We start from the raw sequence: 26,271 nt of genomic DNA on the forward strand, positions 1-26,271 counted from the left end.
TCTCCTTTTTCTAGTTTCTTTAGGTAAAATTTTGGTTATTGAGTTAAGATCTTTTTAAAAAAATATATAGACATTTAAAGCTGTAGTGTTTCCTCCAACCATTACTTTACCTGCATACCATGAATTTTGGCATGATGTATTTTTGTTTTCATTCATACCAAAGTATTTTCTAATTTTCCTTGTGATCTCTTCTTTGATCCATTGCTTATTTAGTAATATGCCATTTAATTTTCATATTTCATATATTTGTGAATTTTCCAAATTTTCTACTCTTATTAATATTTAATTTCACTCCATGTGGTCAGTGATATATAATTTCAATTCTTTTAAATTTATTTAGACTTCTTTATTGGCCTAAAATATGGTCTATTCTGGAATATGCTCCATGTACACTTGAGAAGAATGTGTATTCTGATGTCATTGGGTGGAATAGTCTATAGATGTTTATTAGCTTAAACTGGTTTAAAATGTTGATGTCTTTTGTTTCAAAAAAAAAATTTCATATACAATATCATCCAGAGTAAAATACTTAGGAGTTCCCACTGTGGCTCAGTGATAACAATACCAACTAGTATCCATGAGATGCAGGTTCCATCCCTGGCCCTCCTCAGTGGGTTAAGGATCTGGTGTTGCCGTGAGCTATGGTGTAGGTTGGCAGCTACAGTTCCAATTCAACCCCTGGCCTGGGAACTTCCATACACTGCAGATGTGGCAGTAAAAAAGAAAAAAAAAAAAAGTAAAATACTTTGAAATTAATCAAGGAAGTGAAAGACTTGTGCAATTAAAACAACAAAACAGGAGTTCCTGTCTTGGAGCAGTGGTTAATGAATACGACTAGGAACCATGAGGTTGCGGGTTTGATCCCTGGCCTTGCTCAGTGGGTTAACGATCCGGCGTTGCCGTGAGCTGTGGTGTAGGTCACAGACGTGGCTCGGATCCTGCGTTGCTGTGGCTCTGGCGTAGGCTGGCAGCTACAGCTCCGATTAGACCTCTAGCCTGGGAACCTCCATATGCCGAGGGAGCGGCCGAAGAAATGGCAAAAAGACAAAAAAATAAATAAAAATAAAACGACAAAACATTGCTGAAAGAAATTAAAGAAAACAACAATAAGTGGAATGACATTTTGTGTTCATGGATTAAAGGACAATATCGTTAAGATGTCAATACTACCTAACACAACCCACAGCTTCGGTGTGACCCCTATCAAAATCCCAATGATATTTTTTGCAAACCTAGAAAAATCCATCCTTAGATTCATATGGAATCTCAAGGGACCCCAAATAACCAAAACAATCTTGAAAAAAAAATTGCAGGAGTCACACTTCCTGATTTTAAAACTTATTACAGGAGTTCCTGCTATGGAGCAGTGGGTTAAGAATCTGACTTCAGCAGCTTGAGATACTGCGGAGGCTCGGGTTCAATTGTACTCATTGCCTCAGCTGCAGGGGAGGTCACAACTGCAGATCAGATCTGATCCCTGGCCTGGGAATTCCACATGCTACAGGTGGCCAAAAAAGGGAAATGAAAGAGAGAAAGAGAGGATAGGAAGGAAGGAAGGAAAGAAGGAGGGAAGGAGAAGAAAGAAAGGAAAGAAAGAAGACAAAGAATACTTAGTAAGCTCCCTTGTTGTACAGTGGGTTAAGGATCTGACATTGCTGCAGTTATGGCACAGGTCACAACTGTGGTGAAGTTTTCATCCCTGGCCTAGGAACTTCCAGATACCATGGGTGTGGCAAAAAAAAGAAAAAAAAAAAAAGAATATTTACATCATGTATGTTTATTTTTGTAAAAAGAAACTCTAGAAAAATAAAACAAATCTATAAATAGTGGTTACTTGAAGGGGGAAGGAAGAAACTGATGGAGAAAATAAAATAAGCATGCTTTTTTGAATACATTTTTTTAAATCTTATTTTTACTTTTGAATTTTGTAAACGTTTTATGAAAAAATTTTTTTGGCTGTGCCTGCAGCATGTGAAAATGACACACCTGTGTCAGAGCAGCAACCCACACTGCTGCAGTGACACTAGATCCTTAACCCACTGTGCCACAAGGGAACTCCTGGAATCTAATTTTTTAATTAAAAAAAAATGCACAGTTCTCATTGTGGCTCAGGAGTAACAAACCTGGCCAGTATCCAAGAGGACGTGGGTTCAATCCCTGGCCTTGCTCAGTGGGTTAAGGATATAGCATTAATGTGAGCTGTGGTGCAGGTCAGAGATGAGGCTCAGATCTGGTGTGGCTGTGGCATAGGCTGGCAGCTGCAGCTCTGATTAGGCCCCTATCTTGGGAACTTCTGTATGCCACGGGTGCAGCCCTAAAAAGACACACACACACAAAAAGAGATAAAAAGTAGAGATATAGGAGTTCCCTTCATGGCTCAGTGGTTAACGAACCCAACTAGGATTCATGCATTTGCAGGTTCAATCCCTGGCCTCACTCAGTGGGTTAAGGATCTGGCAGTGCAGATTCGGCTTGAATCCCACGTTGCTGTGGCTGTGGTGTAGGCCAGCAACTGTAGCTCCAATTCAATCCCTAGCCTGGGAACTTCCATATCCCACACGTTGCAGCACTAAAAAGCAAAAAAAAAAAAAAAAAAAAAAAAAAAAAAAAAACCAACAGAAACAAAAAAATAGTTTAAAAAGTAGACAAATAGATGGAGAAATAAGATAGAGACTAGTAAAGCAAATGTGGCAAAAATGTTAGGATTTGTTGAATCCTTGTATTGACTGTTTGGGTATTATTGTCCTTTTTTTCAGTTTTTCTGTGTGTTAGACAATTTTCAAAACAAAAAGAATTTCCACATTCTTCTTCTTTTTTACATATTAACAGACATTCTAGGCTCATTAATATTATTTCTTCCTTGTTCTCCTGTGGAACCAAAGTTTCTCATTTATGATAGACATATTAAGAAACAAATCCAAACTTTTTTTTAATCTCTTTATTCGTTTGGCTTTAATATTTTATTAAAAATTCTTGAATTCGTAAATATTAAAACACTACTACTAGTGACACAAGAATGACAATGTACTAGCAATAAAATCAACGTAGAAGCTAAACTATTCAGAAGCAGTAGCAACTCCATAATTCAAAGATAATTTAAACAGGCAATTTCAAAGAGTTTAATAAGGCGCAAAGCAGCCTCTCAGCTTGCAGTGGTACTGCCCCACCGGCAGACGGCGCTGCAAAGCGTCTCAGGTGCAGCAGGAAGCCCATTTACCTATGGCTGTCGCGATCTCTTAATTAGTTTGAACTGATGAGTTCATATTATAATTTATTTTATTAATTACTTTTACTGCTTATTGCAGTTACTCTTATACTACTTACTAACTGGTACAGAAGTGTTTTAACAACTGGTTGAGCCGTACCAGTGCAAACCGGCTGAATGTCAGCGCTGCTTCCTCCTATTACGACAGAAGCCACCAGGCTCCTGCCGGAGGGTAATCCCTGCACAGGGACTGTCAGTGCCACCCCCGTCTGCTCTCCAGGACTTGTTCCATCACTAATCCCCACTTTCCTGCATTTTCAACCTTTCCTCCTCCACTCGATAACTTCTTCCAAACAGCATGTTAAAACACTCAAAACTTTTTTTTTTAATTCCCAATTTTATATACTCCATCCCCTCCATTTTTCTCGCATTGCAAACACAACCAGACTTCTTGAAAAATATATTTTTCCACTGCCTCCACTTCCTTCCTCCAAATTATTCCTCAATTCCCTGACATCTAAGACTTATGATCTCACCTGTCCAGTGAAACTGCTCCCACCAAGATCAGCAAGGCTTCTTTTTACTAAATCCAGTGGACACTCCGTTCTTGCCATTAACTCGCAGCAGCATTTTGCATGCGCCCTTCCTTCCTCCTTCCCTTGGCTTTCAGTGTACCGCACTTAAGTTTTATCCTGTCTGCTGCTTCCTCTTTCCCTGCCCTCCCTCATATTTTCATCATGTTCTTCCTCAACCTCTGCTCTTCTATACACACTTTCCATGGATATGTTACTCTCCTCCCACCTATATGTTAATGACGCCCAAATCTCCACCTGCAGCCACATCTCTTCCCCCAAGCCCCTTAATTCTGGTTTCCATTCTCCTCTCCTGGGATCTCTATAAAGACCTCTGATCTCTCTCTCTCCACAACAAAACAGTCTCCACACTGCAGCCAAAGTGATCTAAGACACAATTCTCTCCTTCTTGGCCTCAGGCTTAAAGTTCAATGCTCCTCTGGATAAAGCCTTCATTTTTAGCATAGCTGACAAGGCCCAGCGAGAGCTGGCCCAAGCCTACCTCCCCAGCTTCCTTTTCCCCACTTCTCCCTTGCACCCTCTGCCCCAGCCATGCCGAGTGAGCTAGTTTTCCCAAATTATCATGTGCTTGTTCCTTGACCTTAGCTGTCCCCTCTGGAATGCTCCTTCTCCTCTCAATGCCCAGCTAACTCCTGCTCAGTCTTCAGGCGTCAGCTTGGACCTCTGTTCCTCTAGAAGGCTTCCTCTGATTCACCAAGGCTGGCCCTGCTGAGTGTTTCCATAGCAGTTTTTTTTTCTCTTTTACAGTTGCACCTGCAGCATATGGAAGTTCCAGGACCAGGTGTCAAATCAGAGCTGCAGCTGCCGGCCTACACCACATCCACAGCAACACAGGATCCGAGTTGCATCTATGACCTATGCCACCGCTTACAGCAACACTGGATCCTTAACCCACTGAGCCAGGCCAGGGATCAATCCTGTCCTCACAGACACAATGTTAGATCCTTAACTCACTGCGCCACAACAAGAACTCCACAGCACTTCTTTACCACAGACCACTGATTTTTTTTTTCAGTCTTATTTAACTTGCAATACAGTCACTGCTTCCCACCCTGTCCTCCACTTCTTCCTGACCAGCATCACAAGACCCTTATATTCAGAGCCACCACTATCCCACAGGACCCTGTTCCACTCTTTTCACAGCACTTATCATACTCCTTGGTAATTATTTAATTGTTCCCATATTCCAATAAATTGTGAGCTCCTCAAAGGACTATTCCTATGTCACTTACCACTTAGCAGTGACTGGCAAATAGTAATTGGTCAACAAATGTTCAACTGGTGAATGAATCCTTGGAATGGTTATAGTCTTTCCACCTTCCTTACAACTCAATAGACTCATGTAAAGCTATTATTTTAGCATTTACACAGTGCCATGGAATTACTGTATTATTAGCGTCTGGCTGTTCCAGTCTTGGAGGGTAAGGTCTATCTATGCCTTACTCAATTTTTTTTTTGTCCCAGAACTGGGCATGCCTGTCATATATTGTTTTCAACCAATTTTCGTTGATTGCATCAATGACAATAAGAAATAAAGAAACAAAGGCCCAGATAATTGAACTACTCTGGACCACATACAGCTCTACCTTGTCCCAGAAGCAGGACTGGATTAGAAAAAGGAAAGCTCAGAAAAAGTTGCTCAATGTCTAAATAGAATTCCAGCATGAGTGAGAAGCACTAGTTTCTCTCCATCAAGAAACCAGCCAGCAGCTGTCGGAACTCCCACAGCCTGAGTCCTCCCTGGTCAGGTATTTCCATAGCAGATGACCCAGGAGTGTGAGGACAGGGGTTCTGGGTACTTCATCATGGAAGGGAAACTGGACCCCTAATTTCCTTGGTCCCTCTGAGTCAGTTTCAAACTCAGCCTCAGGCACCAGTGTTTGATTATTGTTTATCCTTTTGCTAAGATAGTTCTTTTTCCAGTGTTACTTCCCTATGGAGTAAGTCACTGACAGAGACCTGGGAAGAATCATTTAGTCTAGCCCCTTGGGGATGGTAGTTGCTTCTTCCTGAACTTTAGCATAAAAATCCCCCTCCTCAGCTTCCCCTCTAGTGCCAGGCCTCAGCTTTCACCCTCACCCCCAGATCTCCCAAATGCCCTGGTGAAACTCATGAGATGGTAAAAGATGAAGGGAAGAGAAGCAGCACAGAAGCAAGAGTACACATAGAATTGATTTTTCTCACTTTTCTCCACTTTTTTGAGATGATTCCAACGTTCCCACCCCACCTCCAACAGCAGAGAAGTCCCCTGAGCCTCCCTGCTCACCACAAGCCCTCAGAGGATGGTGAACTGGGGTCCCTTTTCTTCTATCAGAAGACTTAGCCCTGAGGCTAAAAAGCCCAAGATGGGAGATGAGGGGGCCTTTCTCTTCACTGAAACTTTTATAGCACATTTTGAGCAACCTTCATGCATGCTCACCTGCTGGTAGGATTTAATCTTTGCACAGGAGCACAAATTCCAGGCATTATGTCCTCCTCCCTGGGACCAGTGGAGGGGGCAGCTGGAGGCAACGTGTGGCCCAAACCCCTCAGCTTCTTTTGCTCCTAGAGTGACAGTGGCTCTGCTGCAATTACAGAAACCGGCCCAGAACCTGAATGGGAGGCTTCAGAGTGAAGAGAGGAAACCAGTACGCCCTCTTCTCCTAACCCTAACGTATCAAACGACACTTTTTGCTACCACCCAACCCAGACAACACTGTGGCAGCCAATAAACCAAAGCTCATTCTCCCTTTTCTCCAAGAATTAAATCTAGGAGTCCAGCTGCTTGCTTGACAAGGGAGAAGTACAGCAAGGCCTAAGGTGCCCTGACTCACAGGAGAGTGATATCTGCTGAAATGTGCCTGACACTGTAGGACAGCTCAGACCCTGCACTGGGTCTCCCTGACTCCGTCCTAAACCAGGGTAAGTGGGATTCAGGAGGCTGGTTCTGGACCCTCCCCTATGAATCCAGTACACTCTTAGTGTGTACAGGTTTTTAAATAATGATACTTAATACTTTGCTTAAAGGGCTCTTCTGCTCAAACCATAAATGTGCACGCTACCTGTTTGCCAGTAATTAAGACTACTCGTACACATTTAATTAACATTTTCACAAGCATCTAGTCTTAACTAAATATTTCCAGCAAGAGGAAGTTCTAGGATTATACTGTTTGAGCCCTAAGGACTTGGAGAACATTAATACACCCTTCTTAATCCACAAAGTTGGGTGCCTGATAATGGGGTCTTAATTACGGCCAAGCGGTATATTAGGTCAGACCTGTTTACGCATCTTTATATGCTCGGTGCTTAACATAAGCCCAGACACACAGTCAGCCCTCAGTAAATATTTGTTGAATTTCAATAAATCCTGTAAAAATCTCACTTGGAGACAAAGCTTGATACCTTCTTACTGCTGCTTCTCCCAGAAGCTCCTCACCTAACCCAGGGCTGGCAGCAGGGGGCGCACAGGAGGCTGCTCTATCCCCACAGGGACTGGTGCAAACTTCCAAAGGGGGCTGGATTTAGGCCAGGCCTCAAAAACCTGAAGTGACCGCCCCTCCCCACGCAGATGATGCCAGTGGGAGAGTGAGCAGAGGATGCGGGGTGTCAGGCCTTAGAACCCAGTGAATTAACTCCTAAGAGAACTCTTCCTTTGCAAAGAAAAAAGAAAGGAGGAGAGCAACAGAGCCTCCCACAGCTATCAGCCTGAGACGGCTGTTCTCACTTCAGTCCATCTGGGGAAGGGGCTACAAAGCAGACAATCTTTATTCACAATTGGGGCGGCAGAGGGGAGAGACCCCCAGGTCAGTCCAAAAGCAAAGATATTGGGGGTGGGGGATGGAGCAGGGCAGGGACTCAGCACTCGTCCTCGCCCAGCAGGGCGTAGGGGTTTCGGGCAGCCAGGCTGGACCCTGGAGCTGAGGTTGGGGTGTCCTCATCCCCTTCCCCCTCCTCATCCGCATCCCGGTCCTCCTCTCCCTCCTCCTCACAGGAGCTGCTCAGCTCTTCCTCTTCCTCCTCCTCCTCGTCACCTGCTGGCCCCACCCTGCCCTGCAAAACCACCAGCTCCATGGTCTCTGGATGGGACTCCCAGGTGCCTGGGGAACCAAAACAAGAAAAAGAATGGAGGAGAGTTTTGAGCAAGAAACTACTGCCAGGCAAAGATGGGGAAGAGGCAAAGGCTAAGAGTAACAATAACTTTTATAGCTGCTGGCATTCACTGTTCACTCATTCATTCAACCTCTCGTGTGCTGGGCACCAGACCAGCTCTGCTCGCACTAACTTCAATCCTGCCACCACCTTGCTAGGGGGCAACTACCACCCTGGTTCTGCAGATCAGGAAGTCGTCTCAGTGATGCTCAGTGACACAGAGCTGGCCGATGGGTGCAGAATCCAGAATCCTCACTCTGGCCCCAAAGCCCACCCCCTTCGGCCTCCACTACAGCGGGGGCTGGGGAAGAACGCCGGTGGACTGACCTTTCTGCTCACTGTAGCCCGGGGGGTGAAAGCACAGGCTGAGGCGGCCATCTAGCGCCAGCCGCAGGAGGCTGTTGGCCGCTCTGTACACATCGTTCCGGGCCGCCTTGGCTGTCTTGTAACCACGTTTCTCTGCCCAGGCTGGAGGGAAAAACGAATAATGGGGGGAAGCCCATCAACTGGGCCCAGTCACCATCGTCCCCTCTCCCCTAATACAGTCCTTCCAGTTTCGCCCAGAACATTCCAGGCCTGGATCTTGCTGGCCCTGAGATAGAAGTCTAGGGGTGAGCGGCCAGCTGCCCCATCGATGGCAGGACCTCTAAGGAGGGAGAGGAGAGGAGACAGGGCGAGGGGAGGGGAGCCCACCTTCACAGATGTCCCAGGCACACCAGGGGTGTTCTGCAGAGGGGTCCTCAGCCTCTGGGTGGCGCAGGTGGAGCAGGGCCTGCACAGGGATTCGGGAGGCCAGGTAGCCCACGGCGGTGTAGGGCTCCTGGATTTGGGCAATGGGGTAGATCCCCGCCAGGACCTGGGGGAAACAAGGACACTCAGCACCTTCCTCCATCTCCTGCCTCCTCCCGCCCGGCCCCCTCCGCCCTCATACCTGCAGCTGCCTGGGCAGAAGGGAGGGGAATATGAGGCCTGGACAATCACAGAGCTTCACCGAGGGGGTGAGAAAGTAGGTCTGAAAGTAGCGGGTGTGGCCCGGGGTTCTGGAGACACTCACGACCTTCCGCCCCACCAGCCCGTTGATAAGTGACGACTTGCCCACATTGGGGAAACCTGAGGAAGACAAGGAACATTGACACCTGACAGATCCTCACCCCCTGACGGGCAGGACGAGGTGCTGTCACTATGGGTGGGAGGGGAACTAAGGCACAGAAAGAAGTCATAAAGGAAGTGGTACATCAGTTACAGATCAGGCTCTGGCCAGGGCTGAATCCTGGCCTCCCCACTTGCCTAAGCTTTGTGACCTCATGGCAAGTTATTTAATTTTCCGAGTCTCTGTTTTCTGTATTTTACAGAGCAGATACCTCCAAGCTCAGAGTAGTCAGGATGAAATGAGAAGTACAACCGCGGGGCTCTGTGCTTGCAGTGGTCTAAGTGCCCAATACCAGTGAGATAATCATGTGTCTCATGATTATCAAACTTCTCCAAGACTGGAAGCCCAGGGGCTCACTGTCGCTCTCTCTTGACCCCTCCTTCATTCTGGTGGACTTTGGCATCGGCACAGGTCCCCCTGTAAGTACCCTGGCCTCCCAGTGCCAGGATCTCCCCTCCAAAAGTTTTCTCCACCCCGCCTATGTGGTCTCACCTTGGACCTGTCTCTTCATACCTTCCAAATCTCACCCGCAAGCACCTCATCTCTGTCTTTCCAGCTCACTTATTCTGGTTCCTCATTCCAATAACCTGACCCTAACTAGCAAGTCCTCTCTTCCCTTCGTACCCAACTGAGATTCCATGACACGGTCCCTTTCAGAGACCTTCAAGTCCCTGGCCCCAACTCTCCCCTTCTTCTTAGTCAAACTGGCAAAACCCCAACCCTGTAAAATGCAACTCTGCCTGCTCAGCACCTGCTCCCAGGCAGCTGACTGAGGCTGAGCCAAGAGGAACCGTGGTGCTGACTCGCTGCATTTACAACCCACTCAAGCACAGCTGGCCATCAGCATCCATGGGGGATCAGTTCTAGGAGCCCCCACGATACCAAGGCTCAAGTCCCTTATATAAAACGATTAGCAATACAGTCGGCCCTCGGTATCCACGGGTCCTGTGACTGATCCTTTCCAAAGGGGATGGGGGACAACTCTCCTTTGATCAACCTCTACCAGCCTCATTTCTCTGTCCCCTTTGCAGCAAAACTCCTTTAAAAATTTGTCTATTTTTTGTCACCACTTCTTCATGCCATCTTCTTTGTGACTATAAACTATAATATACACAAAACATAAACATGCCTAATGAACCCATCATCCACCCCTAGACCCATTTGTTCCTTCTTGATGGAAACCCTCTCCCTGTGTACATGGGAGCTTTGTCCTGAGGTGTAAGGACTCCTTAGGTTTTTTTTTTTTTTTTTTAGCCATCTTTAAACGCAATTTTTTTAAGAATTTTAATTTTTTCTATTTAGTTGATTCCTTAGTATTCTTTTCAGTTTTATGACCTGCGTAGCTCTGAATGGTATGGTTCGATTTTACAGCCTTTTTGTTTAGCTTTTTAGGGCTGCACGTGCGGCATATGGAAGTTCCCAGGTTAGGAGTTGAATCAGAGCTGCAGCCACAGCAACTTGTGACCTGAGCCCCATCTGGGACCTACACCACAGATCACAGCAACACCAGATCCCCGACCCGCCAAGAGAGGCCAGGGATTGAACTCACATCATCATGCATACTAGTCAGATTCATTTCTGCTGAGCCATGACAGGAACTGTGCAGTACTGCTGCTGTGGAGTCTGGCTCATTTCTCGTACAACATTACTGTGGGGGGCGGGGGTGGAAGGGGGCGGGTTGGTCCCCGCCATGTCGTTGCCTGTTCTCTCACTGGCCACCCAGTCTGACTTTCTCTCCCCCGGTCCACTGAAATCACTGATCTCCATGCCACCTCGCCCTGTTGAGCAAGTCTCTGTTCTTACCTCACTCAACTTGTTGGCAACATTTGACACAACTGAGCTCTCCTTTCCTCTCCAAACTTGTTTCATTTGACTCTTGGTTTTGTCCTCCTTTGCCCAACCTCTAAATGCTGGCCTGGCCTCCTCTCCACCTACCTCCTCTCCCACATCTCATCCAATGCCATGGCTTTAAATACCATTTACATCCCCTCATGGCTTCCCAAATTTAAATCTTACCAGAATTCAAACCTCCAGTCCTCTCCCCTGAGCTCCAGGCTTCTATACCCACAGCAAGTCAACATCTCCACTTGGAATATTTAAAAAGAATCAAACTTCATTCTGATTCCCTTTCCCAATCCCTCTAAATCTGCTCCTCTCCCAACCTTCCTATCTCAGTATTCCCAGCTTCTCAGTACAAAACCTTGGAAGTCCTTCTTTATTTTTTTTTTTTGCTTTTTAGGGCCACATCCGTGGCATATGGAGTTCCCAGGCTAGGAGTCCAATCGGAGCTACAGCTGCCGGCCTACGCCACAGCCACAGCAACATCAGATTCGAGCCATGTCTGCAACCTACACCACAGCTCAACGCCGGATCCTTAACCCACTGAGCGAGGCCAGGGATCAAATGCCAACCTCATGGTTCCTAGTCGGATTCGTTTCTGCTGTGCCACTATGGGAACTCCTCGAAGTCCTTCTTTATTCCTCACTTTTTCTTATGCCCCAAGTGTAGCCCATCAACAGTCTCAGGTTTTCTGTCTTCAAAAGAGATCCTGGTTCTGACCTGTCTCCTCACCTCCACCTCCACCACTCTGCTCTGAGCGGGTCGTGTTTCTCCCCTAGACTGGACATCCCCTGACTTCACTCTCTCTGCTTCCAGTCTTGTCCACCCTCACCATTCTCCACTCAGCAGAGTAAACTCCTAAAACACGAAGTCAGACTCTGTCATTCCCCTGTTCAAAACCCACCAGTATCCATGCTATACAGCGGAAAAAATAAATTAAAAACAAACAAACAAAAAACAACCCACCAGTGGCTTCTCATTGGCTTTGGAATAAAATGCAGAATGCCTTCGCACAGCCACAAGACCTCACATGCGCGGCCCCTGCGAGCTTTCTGACCTCATCCCTGAGTCGCTTTCCTGGCTCCCATCCCGCAACCCCGCTGCACTTTGGCTGGTCCCACAATCACCAAGCTCATTCCCACCTCAAGACCCTCTCACTTTTGACCCCTTGGCCTGGAAGGCCCTTTCCTCACATCGCCAAATGGCCTCTTCATCTCAGCTTCCGGGCTCTTCTCAGGGGGCTTTCTCGGAGGATCTCTCCTCTCCCAGTCGCTCAACAATATGATTTCAGATCACACATCAATTTTACTCACAAATAAACAAGCCCTGTGAGGGTAGGGACTTTGCGGCCATTTTCACAGCAGCACGTCCCATCATTAGACAGCACGTGGTGCTCGTAATTAGCTGTCGTGTGGTTCAGTGAAGAAGAGCTGGAGGGAAATCCAAGCTCAGGGCTGCCTGTGCTTTAGCCACACTCTCCAATGTTATACCACCCCCAACCCAGACAAGTCAGTGCAGAGGCTACAGAGAGAGGGCACAGGGCCCTGGAGGGAGAGCCGGGATCAGGAGCCAGGGGAGGCTAAGCCCGGCTGAAATGACTGGAAAAGGCAGCAACCTATCAGCAGTCAAGCAGGTTTTTCCCAAGACAAAAAGAAGACTGAAAGATAAGTCAGGAGCGTTTCCAAGGAGCTAAACTACGCTACTTTCCCTCATTTCTTCTGGGCTGGGCCTTTTTTGGTTCCATTATCCCCTTAGATACCACACCTTTGTCAAAGTCACTTCTCACTTGCCCCCCCCTGATCTTAATCCTGCATTCCTTTCTTGAGAACAGAGACAAAGTTTTGTTTTGTTTTTTTTTTTGCACCCTTGGAAGTTTCCAGGCCAGCGATCCACTGCCCACTGCAATGACAATGTTGAGTCCTAAACCCACTGAGCCACCAGGGAATTCCTCACGATTCTTTTAGTTGAGCATCACTGTTGATTTTTTTTTTTCTCCTTCTTCTTTTGGTTGCACCCACGGCCAATGGAAGTTCTCAGGCCAGGGATCAAATCTGAGCCATACTGCAACCTATGCCACAGTTGCAGCAATGCCAGATCCTTAACCCACTGCACCACAGCAGGAACTCCTCACCGTCCTCATTTTGAAAAGCAAACTCACAAAGACCGAGAGTGGGTAAATAACTTACTCAAGATCAATAAGCTGAGAAAGAAGTGGGATTTAACTCAGGCATGCTGTGACCCTTCCCCAGTAGCAGATGGCCTCCTCTGCCCTAGTGGGACCTATCTTCCCTCTTTTCCAAATGCTGAAACCCTGGGCCTCTTGGAAGCCACCGTGCATGGGCCGCCTCCTTACCCACACAGCCGATGGTCACCACCCCGTCCTTGTAGCGCTCCCGCGTTGGGCCCGTGGGCTCCATCGCCGAGTCAGTCTGCTGCTCCACCAGGACGGCCGGCCCGTCCTCCTCTTCCTCCTCCTCCCCGGAGCCATTACCCCAGGTGGCCCCTGCCACATCCCGGGCAATCTTCTCCCGCCAGCTGCTCAGGTCCACTGTGCAAGGAAGGAGAAGGCTCTCAGGGCTGCTGGGTACCACGGCACAGACAATGCACTGCACAGCTGATTTATGTGGCACCCTCTGGAGGTAGGAAAAGCCAAGGACCCCATCCTGGAATTGCACGTATTACTGAGTTTTTGAAAAGCACCGGCAAGACTAAAGGCAGCAAACCACTGGGGCTGCTGCCTGCCACCTCCTTTTACCCACCAAGTCAGGCTGCTCCCTCTTCCATGCCTCCCTGTGGTCTCTCACCTGAGTCCATACCAGAGGCTCTGACTTCAAGAAAGGTGAGCAGAATGACTCTGGGCCTTGGGTCTCTCCCATGGCCTTCCATGGCTACCCCCCGAAGTGGCACATACCTTTCCCCGCAGTGATGGCCTCACAGGCTCTCAGCAGCTGCTCCGGCCCCAGGGCCCGAGTCCATCCCCTCCCCCGCCTCCGACTCTTCTTCAAGACTGAAATCACAAGGCACAAACGTGTGAGCACACCCCATGGGGCTTATGCCCCCACCACCCCCCGCCTCAGGCCCCAGATCAGGTTCCCCTCTGTCCCCTGCCAATCCCCTCTTTCCCACGCTGCCCTCCTCACTGCCCACTCACCGCTGCTAGGATCCTGCGGTGTGCGGGGGTCCCGAGGAAAAGAGGTGAAAAGGACAATGTGGAGCTGGGGATAGTGCTGGTGGAAATAATGCTTCCAGGCAACTACGAGAGCTGGCGGGGCCAGATCCACCTTGTTCAGGACCAGCACCAAGGCCAGCCCAAGCTCTCCAGTCACGTACTCATAAAGTGCTGGTGGGAAATTCACAACCTGAAAAAGGGATGGGAAGAGAAGGGAGCAACGCAAGGTCAACCCCGAGTTCTCTGCCTCCAGCTCCGCACTCACCAGGCACAGCTTGGAAATAACACCCTGGTGGAAGCAGAATCTGGGGCAACAAGGGTAAGTCAGTCAAACTGAACTCAGAAGACAAAGCAGGGGTAAGTGACACCTGTGCATTTGTCTCCAGAGGATTCTCTACAGGGCCTGATTAGGGATGGAAATGAGCTGAAAACACGACCAGGAAACAGGGACCCACCCCAGCACACTGGGGTAAGGGCTGGAATCACAAACAGGGATGGGGGTTGGGATAGAAATACGTTATCTATTTTCTTTCTTTTTGCTTTTTAGGGCTGAACCCACGGCATATGGAGGTTCCCAGGTTAGAGGTCGGATCGAAGGTATAGCTGCCGGCCTACATCACAGCCACAATTAATGCCAGATCCCGGCCACGTCTGCGACCTACGCAACACCAGATCCTTAACCCACTGAGCGAGGTCAGGGATCAAACCCGCATCATCATGGATGCTAGTCAGATTCATTTCCGCTGGGCCATGATGGGAACTCCAAAAATATGTATCTATTTTCAAGTGCACACACCTGTCTACATGTGTACACATGCATACATGTGTGCATGCACACATGCACATTTGTGTTGAGTATGTGTGGCTGTGTGAGCGTGTGAATGCGCGTGTATGTCTGTGTGAAGGAGTGTGCATACATGCTGTTAAAGATCTCCAACCTGAATGTCCCCACAGTCCTCAGACTTCCCTTTCTCCCACTGGAGGACAACTGTGAAGTAGCAGAGCCAGGTCACACAAGGGCCGTCCAGCAGCAGAGTCTACAGCTTTAGCCACTACCCTAGCATCCCGAGGGAGGCTGAGTTCTGCAGTGACCCCTACGGCAGGGCAGCCCTTTTCACAGAATCCCCTGGAGCTCCATACTGGGACTTTGTATGAGCTCTAGTGGGCTAGGAAACAGGATATGCAGTTTTTCATCAAAGGAGCAAAGAAAAGGAGAGGCAGTGGCCAGGGGAGGAGTGACAGGCTGGGACACTGATGAATAAAGACTGAGTCTTTGGACTGCAGCCATCAGCATGGAATAGAGGAGACCAGAAAGGAAGAGGTTACCTCTTTGCCTCCCAACTCCTGCTTCTGCCCTTTACCCCACAAGGATCTTCCTCCCTCCTCCCCTGGCCCAACCTCATCCCCAGGACTCACTGGATGTCGGATATCAGTAATTAGCAGGACAATGTCAGACATCTCTAACACTCGCCACAGCTGCCTCCATGTCTGAAAAGACAAGGTTGATATGAGAGAACCTGAGCCCAGAGTTGCTCTCCTGCCTGACGGCAGACCAATCTGACCACGTGTCACTACGCCCCACTCCTGTCTTCACTCTATTCTCACCTCCAGATTGTGCTCAAAGTAACTGAGTTTCTCAGAGGTATAAGCCCCATGAATCTTCCCAAGATACTCCTGGAAGCTCCGTTCCTCCTGGCTCATCAGTTGCTCCTTGGACATTTCATAGTTCCAAGGAGGACGTCGGGGAAAGTCCAGAACTGAGAAATCAAGAAAAAGTCCAAATAAGTCTGAGAATAGTTTTAGAACCTAGGGTGCATCCCAGGCCCTCCCATTCTTCCTCCCAGTCAGCTCTTACTCTTCTAAACTCCTTTCCCCAGCCCACTGCCTGACCTAAGCTCCCAGCGCTGAGCTCACTCACCAGACCCAGGCTGATAGACTTCCTGGATGTCCAGCTCCAGCAGCTCAGCACTCACGGGCTGCAGCACTTGCTCCCGGGCCGCTCTCTTTCTCCTCTCCACCTCCTCTCGGCTGTCTCGCTCAAAATGCAGCCGATACCTAACAGGACAGGGACCACCACATCCATCGCCAATCCTTGGTCACAAACTACCCTCTTGGGCAGACAACTTCGCAAAGCTTCCTCTCCAGAGTTCAAGTCACTCCTCTGAATGGGCCCTCCCCCAAATCTTTTTCACACAGCAGTAGGCCTTCCTCCAAGTCTCGCCCTTCTGAAGGCCAAACTCTCCCCAGCCCCTCCAGTCCAGAAGATCGTGGCCCGCTCTGGTGACCCAGAGGCCCCGCGGAAAACCGTCGCATCCCAGCCCCACCATCTCCAGTTTCAAGCCTCCACCAGCAGCAGCCTGCTTTCCCCTAGCGCTCTGACTTCCGGGTAGGCGGGGAAGCCCAGGCCAGAGACCCCCGCCCACTCTCACCGATTTGGGTCATAGCCACGCGGGCCCAGCCCCTGGGAAGGCTGCTGGTTGAGCCTGCGGATGTGATGGGTCACAGATTCCCCGTCCGAGGTGTCAGTCTGCTCCTCCCGCCGCTCCCGGCTCCCGCTGCGGCTGTTGGAACTGGATCGCAGCCCATCTTGAAGCCCTGCGGGGAGGAGCTGGTGACGCCAGTGCTGGCCAGCTCTCAGGGGCCATAAGACCCCCCCCCCACGGTTGGCCTGGCTCCTCCTCACACCACCCTGATTCTTTTGAAGCCAGATCCTCCCACCTACTCTGCCCAGGACCCTCCCGGATGTGCGTGGGGGGAGGCACTCCTCCAGGGATCTGTGGGGATGGCGCCCCGTAGGAGCTGGAGGGATTCCCCTCCCCCAACTCTCCATCCTTCCCCACCCCTTCCAGATGTAGGGGGGCTGGGGTGAGGGAATCCCCTCTGCGGTCGCCCACGCGCGTCGGCGCGCTGCCGCCACCCCTTCCCACGCCTCCCAGAGGTGAGGTGGGCACACCCCTCCCTCCAGATGTGCGGGAGTCCGAGCCCCGCCCCCTCTTCTGGCTCCCGCACTGACCTCGCTTCCGCTCCCGCTTGTCCTGCAACTGCTTCTTCTTCTGCTTCACGCTGAAAGGCTTCTTCCTCGGCATGGCCCGGACCAGTCACCTGGCCCGCCCTCCGCCGAGCTCCAGCCGCTTCAACTGACTCCCCCCGGGGCAGCCCCGGTCGCAGGGGCCCGGGACCCTGGAGGGGGCGGGGCTGGAAGGTGACGTCAGCGGGCGGGCCTGGCCGATGCGCCCCCGCGGCCGGGGTGGAAGACGACCAGGGGAAAATACAGTCACTTTCCACTGGGAGCGAGGCAAGAGAATGATGAGAGGTGGGCTACCAGCATGTAAGAGCCAGTGGCACGGACAGGGCTCAGCAGCCGCGAGAAAGGAGGCGCGCGTGGGAGGATCGGTCTAACTTCGTCACGGACGCTACCAACTAGCGCTCGGAGGAGGGGGGACGCGTGTCATCACTACCTTGCGCGCGGGGGAGAAGCTACCACTCACCTGGTGGGGGCAGTGGAGCGGAGGGCGGGTCTTACCACCCGGGGGAGAAAGGGACGCGCAGAATCTACTTTACCAACCCTCCGGCTGGATCTTGGAGGAAAGCCGCGACCACGCGTCCCGGGAAGGAAGCCAAATGACTGGGCTACACTAGGACAGGGTCAGAGGTCTTGAGGGGCGGATGGCGGTTTGGAGAGCCCTAGGCACTGCCCTGCTGGCACCCAGATTCCTTGTGGGAACGGTGATAAGGAGCAGATTTACAGATCATAAGTGCAAGTGCGGCCGAGGAGGGAAATCCAGGTGGGACAAGGATGTTTGGAGGGAGGTCACAGGGCACGAAGTTGTGCCTGCAGCTGTTACCATAGAAACCGGGGACCGGATGTGGCGATCTTAGGGTGCGACAGCCCCTCTGTCAGGCTTTCTGCCCCGAGAGCCCGCCGACTCTATGACACACTGTGAGGAGCCGGTTGTGTTTTTTTCCCAGCCGGGGGGAAGCGAGCGACTTTTTCAAGCGTTCATAGAAATGCGATAAAGGAATGGTTTGGGATTGCTGCCACGCCTGGCTAAGGCCGAGGGAGCCTGCTGATGTGAGACGAGCCGCACAAAGGGTCCCCAGAGCCTTCCGGAAGTGAAATGGCGGGAGCCCCAGCCTTCACTGTCCACTGCCCCCCCGGAAGCGGAAACAGAATTCCAGCGTGCCCCTTCCTCACTGCTCTCCAAATCCCGCTGCAGCCATTGCCGCAACCACGATGCCGAAACGAAAGAAGCAGACTCAGCAGCAGCAGCCTCCGCATCAGCAGCCCCCACTGACAGAGCGGGAAGAGACTGGAGATGAGGAGGATGGGAGTCCCATCGGTGAGGAGTCCGAGAGGGGTGTGCACATGCCTGTCAGCTGGGCCAGGCGAGGGGCTAGCCGCCGAAAATGTGCTGGGGAGGGGGCTCTAACGGAAGGAGGAAGGGCGCACGCGCTGGGGCGGGGGCTGGGGGAGGCCTGTCCGGAATAGAGCACTATGTGAGATCTCTTACTTGAACCCTTAACTTCAAACCGGCCCCTAAACCTTTCTAAAGAAGTCAAGGGAGAAGACGAAGAGTTCGTGTGCGCAGCCGCAGCACGACAGGGGAGTGGGGGCCCTAGAGAGGTTGCAGATTGCATGACTGGGATGACAGTTTGTGACCAGACTTTCACAGGGAAGGTGGAAGAGCAGCCTTCTTTAAACTACTCGGGAATGGGATGGAGGTGGGGAGAGCTATCTGATTGGTCAACAGTTAAAGCGAGAAATTGGATTACTTCTGGAACCACTTAGGATCTTTTGGATAGCAACAGCCTAAGAGAAAGTTTGTAGATATCCTTTCCTCATTATTCCCCTTGAGTCTCCACTTTGCAAATCCTGAAAATGCTTTGCAGATAGATAGGGTGAGAGCTGGTAACTGAGAATATACCTGGCTTTAGCAGTTAGATTAAGAAATGAGTAATAGAAGAAAAATATATAAAAGCAAGATCACCAGTCCTTTAGTCCATTCTGATGACCATATTTTCATGTCTACTCGTAGGACCACCCAGCCTTCTGGGTCCTCCCCCCATGGCCAATGGAAAGCCTGGTGATCCCAAGTCAGGTGAGGAGAAAGGGGCCGTGATTCTTGGATTAGGTCCTGAGAAGGGAGGAATGGGGTGGGGGAGTACAGACTGAAACCCAGGAAGGACTTCAAAGATCAGGCATTCTATACCTCTTAAATTAATGGAAAATATGTCCTGACAGATTGAAAAAACTCAATGCTGTGAAAGTGTCAGTTCTTCCCAAATTGACCTATAGGATCAATGCACTCACAGTTATAATCCCTACAAAGTTTTTGTAGAAAGTAAACATTCTACATTCTTGTATGTAAATGCAAAGGGTCAAGGTGAGAGATTGCAAAGACAGTCAAAGTGGAAGGGCTTATTCTGAATATCAAGCCTTATTGTAAAACTATAGTAGTTATGATGCTATGATACTGGCCAAATGAGAGCCATATAAATAAACAGAATGGCATAAAGAGTTCAGTAACAGGTCCACACATACATGGTCACTTTGTTAATGATGAAGATGAAACTGAAATAAAATAGTGGTCTTTTCAGTAAATGATGCTGGATTAATATGGTGTTCATGGAGGGGGTGGAGAAATTTGACCTCCTTTTCATGCTATATACAAACAGCAATTTCAAGTAGACTATATATATCTAAATATAAAAGGTAAAGAAATAATTCTTGAAAACAAATATATGTCACAGTCTTAAAGTAGATTAGGAGTTCCCACTGTGGTGCAACAGGATTGGAGGCATCCCCGCACCACCAGGATCCAGGTTCAGTCCCCGGCCCTGCCCAGAACATCGAGTTAAGGATGCCGCTTTGCCATAGCTGCAGCCAAAGGTCGAAACTGTGCCTCAGATCTGATCCCTGGCCCAGGAACTCCAATGCTGCAGGGTGGCCAAAAAAAGAAAGTAGATTAGAATTTTTAAACAGACAAGAAACACACACACTAACTGTAAAGGAAAGACAAACTGAACTACATTAGAAAATACAAACTTCCGTTAATCAAATGATACCATTAAGAAGTTAATAGGGACGTTCCCATCATGGCTCAGTGGTTAACAAACCCAACTAGTATCCATGAGGACTTGGGTTTGATCCCCGGCCTCACTCAGTGGGTTAAGGATCCAGCATTACCGTGAGCTGTGGTGTAGGCCGCAGACATGGTTCAGGTCCTGTGTGGCTGTGGCTGTGGCATAGACCAGCAGCTACAGCTCCAATTTGACCCTAGTCTGGGAAGCTCCATATGACACATAGGTGTGTCCCTAAAAAGACAAAAGACCAAAAAAAAGAAAAGAAGAAGAAGTTAATAGGAGAGTTCCCTGGTGACACAGCTGGTTAAGGATCCAGCATTTTCACTGCTGTGGCTCAGGTCACAGCTGTGGTTTGATCCCTGGCCCTGTAACTTTTGCATGCTGCGGGTGCAGGCAGACAAAAAAAAAAAGGTTAATAGGAAGCCATAGAGTAGAAGATAATTGCAACATATATAACCAATTAAGAGCTCAAATCTATAATATATTAAAAGCTCTTCTGGAGTTTCTGTCATGGCACAGCGGAGACAAATCCGACTAGGAACCATGAGGTTCTGGGTTTGATACCTGGCTTCACTCAGTGGGTTAAGGATCCAGGGTTGTCATGAGCTGTGATGCAGGTTGCAGACACAGGTCAGATCTGGTGTTGCTGTGGCTGTGGTGTAGGCCAGCAGCTGTAGCTCCGATTCAGCCTCTAGCCTGGGAACCTCCATATGCCGGCGGTGCAGCCCTAAAAAGCAAAAAAATAAATAAATAAAATAAAATAAGTAAATAAATAAAAGCTTTTCTGACAATCTGTTAGAAAAATGGGCAAAAGGCTGGCACAGCCACCTCATAAAAACTGAGATATGGGAGTTCCCATTGTGGTACAGTGGAAATGAAAGTGACTAGTATATGTGAGGATGCAGGTTCGATTCCTGGCCTCGATCAGTGGGTCAGGGATCCGGCGTTGCTGTGAGCTGTGGTGTAGGCTGGTAGCTATAGCTCTGATTTGACCCCTAGCCCGGAAACTTCATGTGCCTCGAGTGAGGGCCTACAAAAACAAAAAGCAAAAAGCAAAAAAAAAAAAAAAATCCTGAGATATAAATAGCCAAAAACATGAGCAAGAACCTAACATCATTAGTCATCAAATAAATGCAAGATAAAAATGTATATCTTTGAAACTGAATCCTTTGTGCACAGTTGGTGGGATTGTAAAGTAGTCCCACCACTATGGAAAACAGTATGGAGACTCCTCAAAAAATTAAGAGAACTACTATATATGATCTAGTTGTGGGTATTTATCAAAAAGAATGAAGGATGTTGAAGAGGGATTTGCACACTCATGTTCACTACAGCACTGTTCACAGTAGGCAGGAGATGGCAGCCACCCAAATGTTCGTTGATGGATGAATGGATAAACAAAATGTGGTACAACCATACAACAGACTATGATTCCTTTTTCATCCCCCGACGAAAGAAAACCCTGTCACATGCTGCAGCACACATGAACCTTTAGGCCATATGCTGAAGTGAGCCGGTCACAAAAAGATAAATACTGTATGGTTCCACCAGTGTGAGGAATCTAAAATAGTTGAAGTCATAGGAACAGAAAGTAGAATAGTGGTTGCCAGGGGCTGGGTGGAAAGGGGGGCTAGAGAGTTTAATAGCTGTAAAGTTCAGTTTTGCAAGATGAGAAGTTCTGGGGATCTGTTTCCCAACAACATGAATTCACTTGACAAAACCAAGATGTAAACGTAAAAGTAGTTAAGGTAGCAATTTTTTTTTTTGCCACACCCACAGCATGCAGAAGTTCTGGGGCCAGGGGATCAAATCCGTGTCATAGCATCAACCCAAGCCATAGCAGTGACAATGACGGATCCTTAACCCACTGTACCACAAGAAAACTCCAAGATGGCAAACTCTATGTTACAGGTTTTAATCACAATTTCAAAACAGAACACCACTCTTTACATTCACTAGAATGGCAAAAAATGAAACTGATCAGGATTAGCAAGTGTTATTAAGGAACAGTGGGTTGTCTGTGGAACAACTGCTGGTGGGAGCATGAATCGGTACAACCACTTTGGGGAAAAGTTTGACTTTCTTGAACTTGAGCATATGTATACTCGAGGACTCAACAGTATTTCTACTACATGTATACTCAGCCGAAATGCATACATGTGTGTAATGAAGACATGAATAAAAATGTTCATAGCAGCATTTTTCGTTATAGCCCCACACTGGAATCCACCCACATGTCCACCATCAGTAGAATGGATAAATAAGGTGTTGTGTGTGCATCCAATGGGATACTACACTGCAGTGAAAATGAAGGCACTCCTGCTACAGGCATCCTGGATGAATCTCATAAACACGATGTTGAGCAAAAGGACCAGACACAAAAGAATGCAGACTGTATGATTCCGTTTATGCAAAGTTCGAAAACAGGCAAAAACTAACCTATGGTGCTAGAAGTCAGGAAAGTTGTTACCTTTGGGGAGGAGGGTGAGATAGCTGGGGAGGTGGGGCATGGGGGGGGCTTCTGAAGTGCTATTAAGGCTCCGCCTGTTCTCTAGCCTGTTTCTTTCTCTCTCTCTTTCTCTCTCTCTCTCTTCAGCTCTTCACAGAGGTCCTCCGGGATCAAGGGGACCAATGATCCCACCACTGCTGAGTCTCCCACCTCCTCCCCGGGGCAGAGGTCCACTTCGGGGAGGCCTAGGCCCCAGGTCTGGCCCATATGGTCGTGGTTGGTGGGGGGTCAATGCTGAGCCTCCTTTTCCTGGACCAGGCCATGGGGGTCCCTCCAGGGGAGGCTTTCACAAAGAGCAGAGAAATCCTCGAAGGCTCAAAAGCTGGTCTCTTATCAAGAATACCTGCCCACCCAAGGATGGACCCCAGGTTATGGAAGGTGAGGTCCATTTTTTTAATACCTGCACACATTTAATACTCGTCACTCTCAAGAGTGACCTGATACCCATGGCTCTTCTCTTTTGGGCTGTCCTTTGTCCTTTTGAGCTAGGAGTAGCCCTGAATGTTTTTTCTTCTGGGAGAAAGACTACCTACCATTCCATAATATCTGAAGGTGGTAGTGAGTAGGAAATCTGACCGCCTTCTCTGCTTTTTGTTTCATTTGTTTTCTCTCTCTTTTTTGGGGGAGGGGGTTCTTTTTAGGGCCACACCTGCGGCATATGGAGGTTCCCAGGCTAGGGGTTGAATGGGAGCTATAGTCACCGGCCTATGCCACAGCCACAGCAACGCCAGATCCTTAACCTACTAAGCAAGGCCAGGGGTCGAACCTGCGTCCTCTTGAATACTAGTCAGATTCGCTTCCGTTGAGCCACAACGGGAACTCTCATTTGTTTTCTCTCTTACTCACATTTTAAACTGCCCTATTTTCGCTTGTTCACAGACAAATCCGACCGCCCCGTCTGCCGACACTTTGCCAAAAAAGGCCACTGTCGATATGAGGACCTCTGTGCCTTCTACCACCCTGGCGCCAATGGACCTCCTCTGTGAGACTGTGCCTTCCCATCCAGGCTGGAAGGAGCCCGCTGGCCTAGTGGCCGTGTACTTCCCTGTGGCCCTGTGGTGGCTACTGTGAGGCTGTTCCACCCAGCACCTCGGTCCATGACGCCCACCCTCATCGCCACCTCCGCCACTTGGGGTCGAGTCGTGTTCATCACTGGTGCGCAGTTGCACTCTTTCTTCTGGTCCAGCCTCCAGAGACTCATCTCCAGGACCCCAACTTTGCTCCATAGAGCTGCCTCCTGGATCCTCTTCCCCCTCCAACTGACTGCAGAACAGGAAACCTCTCTGGTGCTGTTTCTCGTGCATCTGTCCACCCAGTTCCCGGTATCGCCCTGGTTCCTGAGAGCCTTGGAGCAGTTTCCTACCATTCCCTTCTTCTAGCTGCTTGTTTTCAGTCCTTTTTATGTGACACCCCCTCCCCCCCGGTGTCGTCAGCTGCTCTGTGACATTCACCGGGTCCTCTGACCTGGGGTCAAGTTTGGCTGACTGGTACAGAGTTACTCCCTGAGAGGCCACCTGCCCTGCTCTTGGATTTCATAGTTTCTCCGTCAGTAGCATGATCCCCACCGCAACGGTCTGTGATCACTGTGCTTTGTGAAACTGTGCATCCCCTCGTAACCTTTCTCAGTGTCCGTGGCATTTCTGTGACCTCCCAACACTAGAGTAAGTTCTTCTGCCAAAATGAGTGGGACCGTTGATGCCCTCCAGACCTTCCCCACCTCCTAACACGGGACAATTGTGACACCTTCCACAAGACTGCCTTGCCGCTCCTCCCCAGGTCCTGGTGTCAGTTTCTCTGGGTTGGACACAGGCCTGAGAGATGTCCTGTAGAGCCCCAGAGGGGCCCACCCTGTCTCCTCTCCAGCCCGTTTTAGTTAGACGACATCATTGTGAGGCCACCAGCCCTTTCGTTTGAATCCTGTGAATCTCCACCTGGCCTGCCTATGGGTAGGATATTGGACAGTACTGTCGCCGCCTCCGAGCCTTCTTTCCCTGCATCCCTGGCACTGATTGTTTTCTGTGAAAACAGCAGTGAACAGGTTCAGTTTTGAACTGGCCCTGAGGAAATGGGTCAGGAGTTGTGTGGGCAAGAGGGAAGGATGAGAGCCGTTGGAAAATTGAGATTGAATTTTTTTTTCTTTTTAGCATTTTTTTATATTAGTAATAAACACACTGGAAACAAGCATTTTCTTGCATCTCTGTGTTCCCCGTCATCTCTGCAGGTGCAGATAATGCTGTTCTTTTTGGAGTCACTTTATTCTTCATTTCATACGCCATATTGACAGAAGTTTCTTGCAGTCTGAAGAAACCAGTGGAGTCCCATGAACCTATGGGAATCAACTGGACCAGGCTGCATTATGTTCAAGGATAAAGTTTTGTGGGAGAAATGAAAGGCTAGGTGTCTACGGAGTAATTTTTTAAACATTTTACCTGTGTTTATGGTTTGATGTTTATGGAGCAGTAATGACAAAGCAATCTTTCAACAAATGTTTGTAGAGTACATGTGGTCCAGGCCAAATACTAGACACTAGAGATAATGGCGAGCTGATATCAATGACTTTAAAATCTTCCGGAGGAGACATGTTTGTCAAAAAGTCACAAATTAGGATTTGGCACTTCCCCACTGTGTCTGGGTTCAATCCCTGGACTAGGAACTGAGATCCCACATCAAGCTGCTGCACGCACAGATATGTATGAAGTGCCTGACAAGTGCAATGAAGGGAGTTCCCTTCATGGTTCAGCAGTGACAAACCCAACTAGTATCTACAAGGATGCATGTTCAATCCCTGGACTTGTTAAGGACCTGGCATTGCTGTGAGCTATGGTGTAGGTCGCAGGTAGGGCTCAGATCTGGCATTGCTGTGGCTGTGATGTAGGCCGGCAGCTGCAGCTCCAATTCAGCCCCTAGCCTGGGAACCTCCATATGCCTCGGGTGCAGCCCTGAAAGGCAAAAGTATAATGAAGGGAGACATGGCAGGGGTATGTAACATAGGGAGTCTGGGGAGATGGCAGCTGAGACAAGCTCTGAGGACAAGCAGGAGGTGATGTGGGAGAGCAGAGGCCAGGCAAAGGTGGTGCTAAGAGTGGGAGGTGAGGCAGAAGGAAGAGGAGCAAGACCACTCAGGGCCTTGCAGGACATCAGGATTTGGGTCTTTTTCTTAAGAGAGAAGTTTTTGAGGAGTTTTAGGCAGTGGTTACCATACATAAGATTGGTTTTTCAAAAAGATCATCTCTGTATGGAGCTGGCCTGGAAGTGGGGGTTTGAAGGTTACTTGAGTAGTCGAGTGAGTCGTGATGGTCGTAGAGACTTGAGGAGCAGAGTGGGAGAAAAGTGGACATTCGGAAATAAGCGATCAAAATGAAAGTATCTTAGATTTCTCAGGGGTATTCTGGCTTGCATAACCAAGTACCTATTTAAAAAGAAAGATACTGGAAGAAACAATGCTTTTTCTTGTTTGGAAAAAGCATATGGAGGTTCCCAGGCTAGGGGTCTAATCAGAGATACAACTCCTCGCCTACACCACAGCCATAGCAATGCCAGAACTGAGCCACGTCTGCGACCTACACCACAGTTCATGATAACACTGGATCCTTA

General features: G+C 49.0%; 2 protein-coding genes across 5 annotated transcripts; one reads left to right on the forward strand and one right to left on the reverse strand.

The window, feature by feature from the left end:
- Positions 7,633-17,170, reverse strand: GNL1 (G protein nucleolar 1 (putative)). Its single transcript, NM_001128478.1, is given in 12 exon segments — positions 7,633-7,874; positions 8,254-8,394; positions 8,620-8,782; positions 8,858-9,036; positions 13,269-13,463; positions 13,827-13,922; positions 14,067-14,274; positions 15,501-15,572; positions 15,690-15,841; positions 16,003-16,139; positions 16,514-16,679; positions 17,098-17,170. Coding segments are annotated over 12 exon segments (1,824 nt in total).
- PRR3 (proline rich 3) lies at positions 17,285-24,861 on the forward strand. Of its 4 annotated transcripts, XM_013996606.2 has the most exons (6): positions 17,310-17,397; positions 18,302-18,424; positions 19,121-19,183; positions 22,381-22,562; positions 22,936-23,055; positions 23,557-24,861. In XM_013996606.2, the coding sequence occupies exons 1-6, from the start codon at positions 17,313-17,315 to the stop codon at positions 23,746-23,748; spliced, it is 765 nt and encodes a 254-aa protein (XP_013852060.1). In that variant the 5' UTR covers positions 17,310-17,312; the 3' UTR covers positions 23,749-24,861. The 4 variants fall into 4 exon arrangements, 3 of the variants coding, with proteins under 3 accessions (XP_013852060.1, XP_013852066.1, XP_005653514.1); XR_002345608.1 differs by having other exon boundaries at positions 17,285-18,424; positions 22,765-23,055; XM_013996612.2 differs by lacking the exon at positions 22,936-23,055.

Source organism: Sus scrofa, chromosome 7 (genome assembly GCF_000003025.6).
Source record: "Sus scrofa isolate TJ Tabasco breed Duroc chromosome 7, Sscrofa11.1, whole genome shotgun sequence".
NCBI classification, from domain to species: domain Eukaryota; kingdom Metazoa; phylum Chordata; class Mammalia; order Artiodactyla; family Suidae; genus Sus; species Sus scrofa.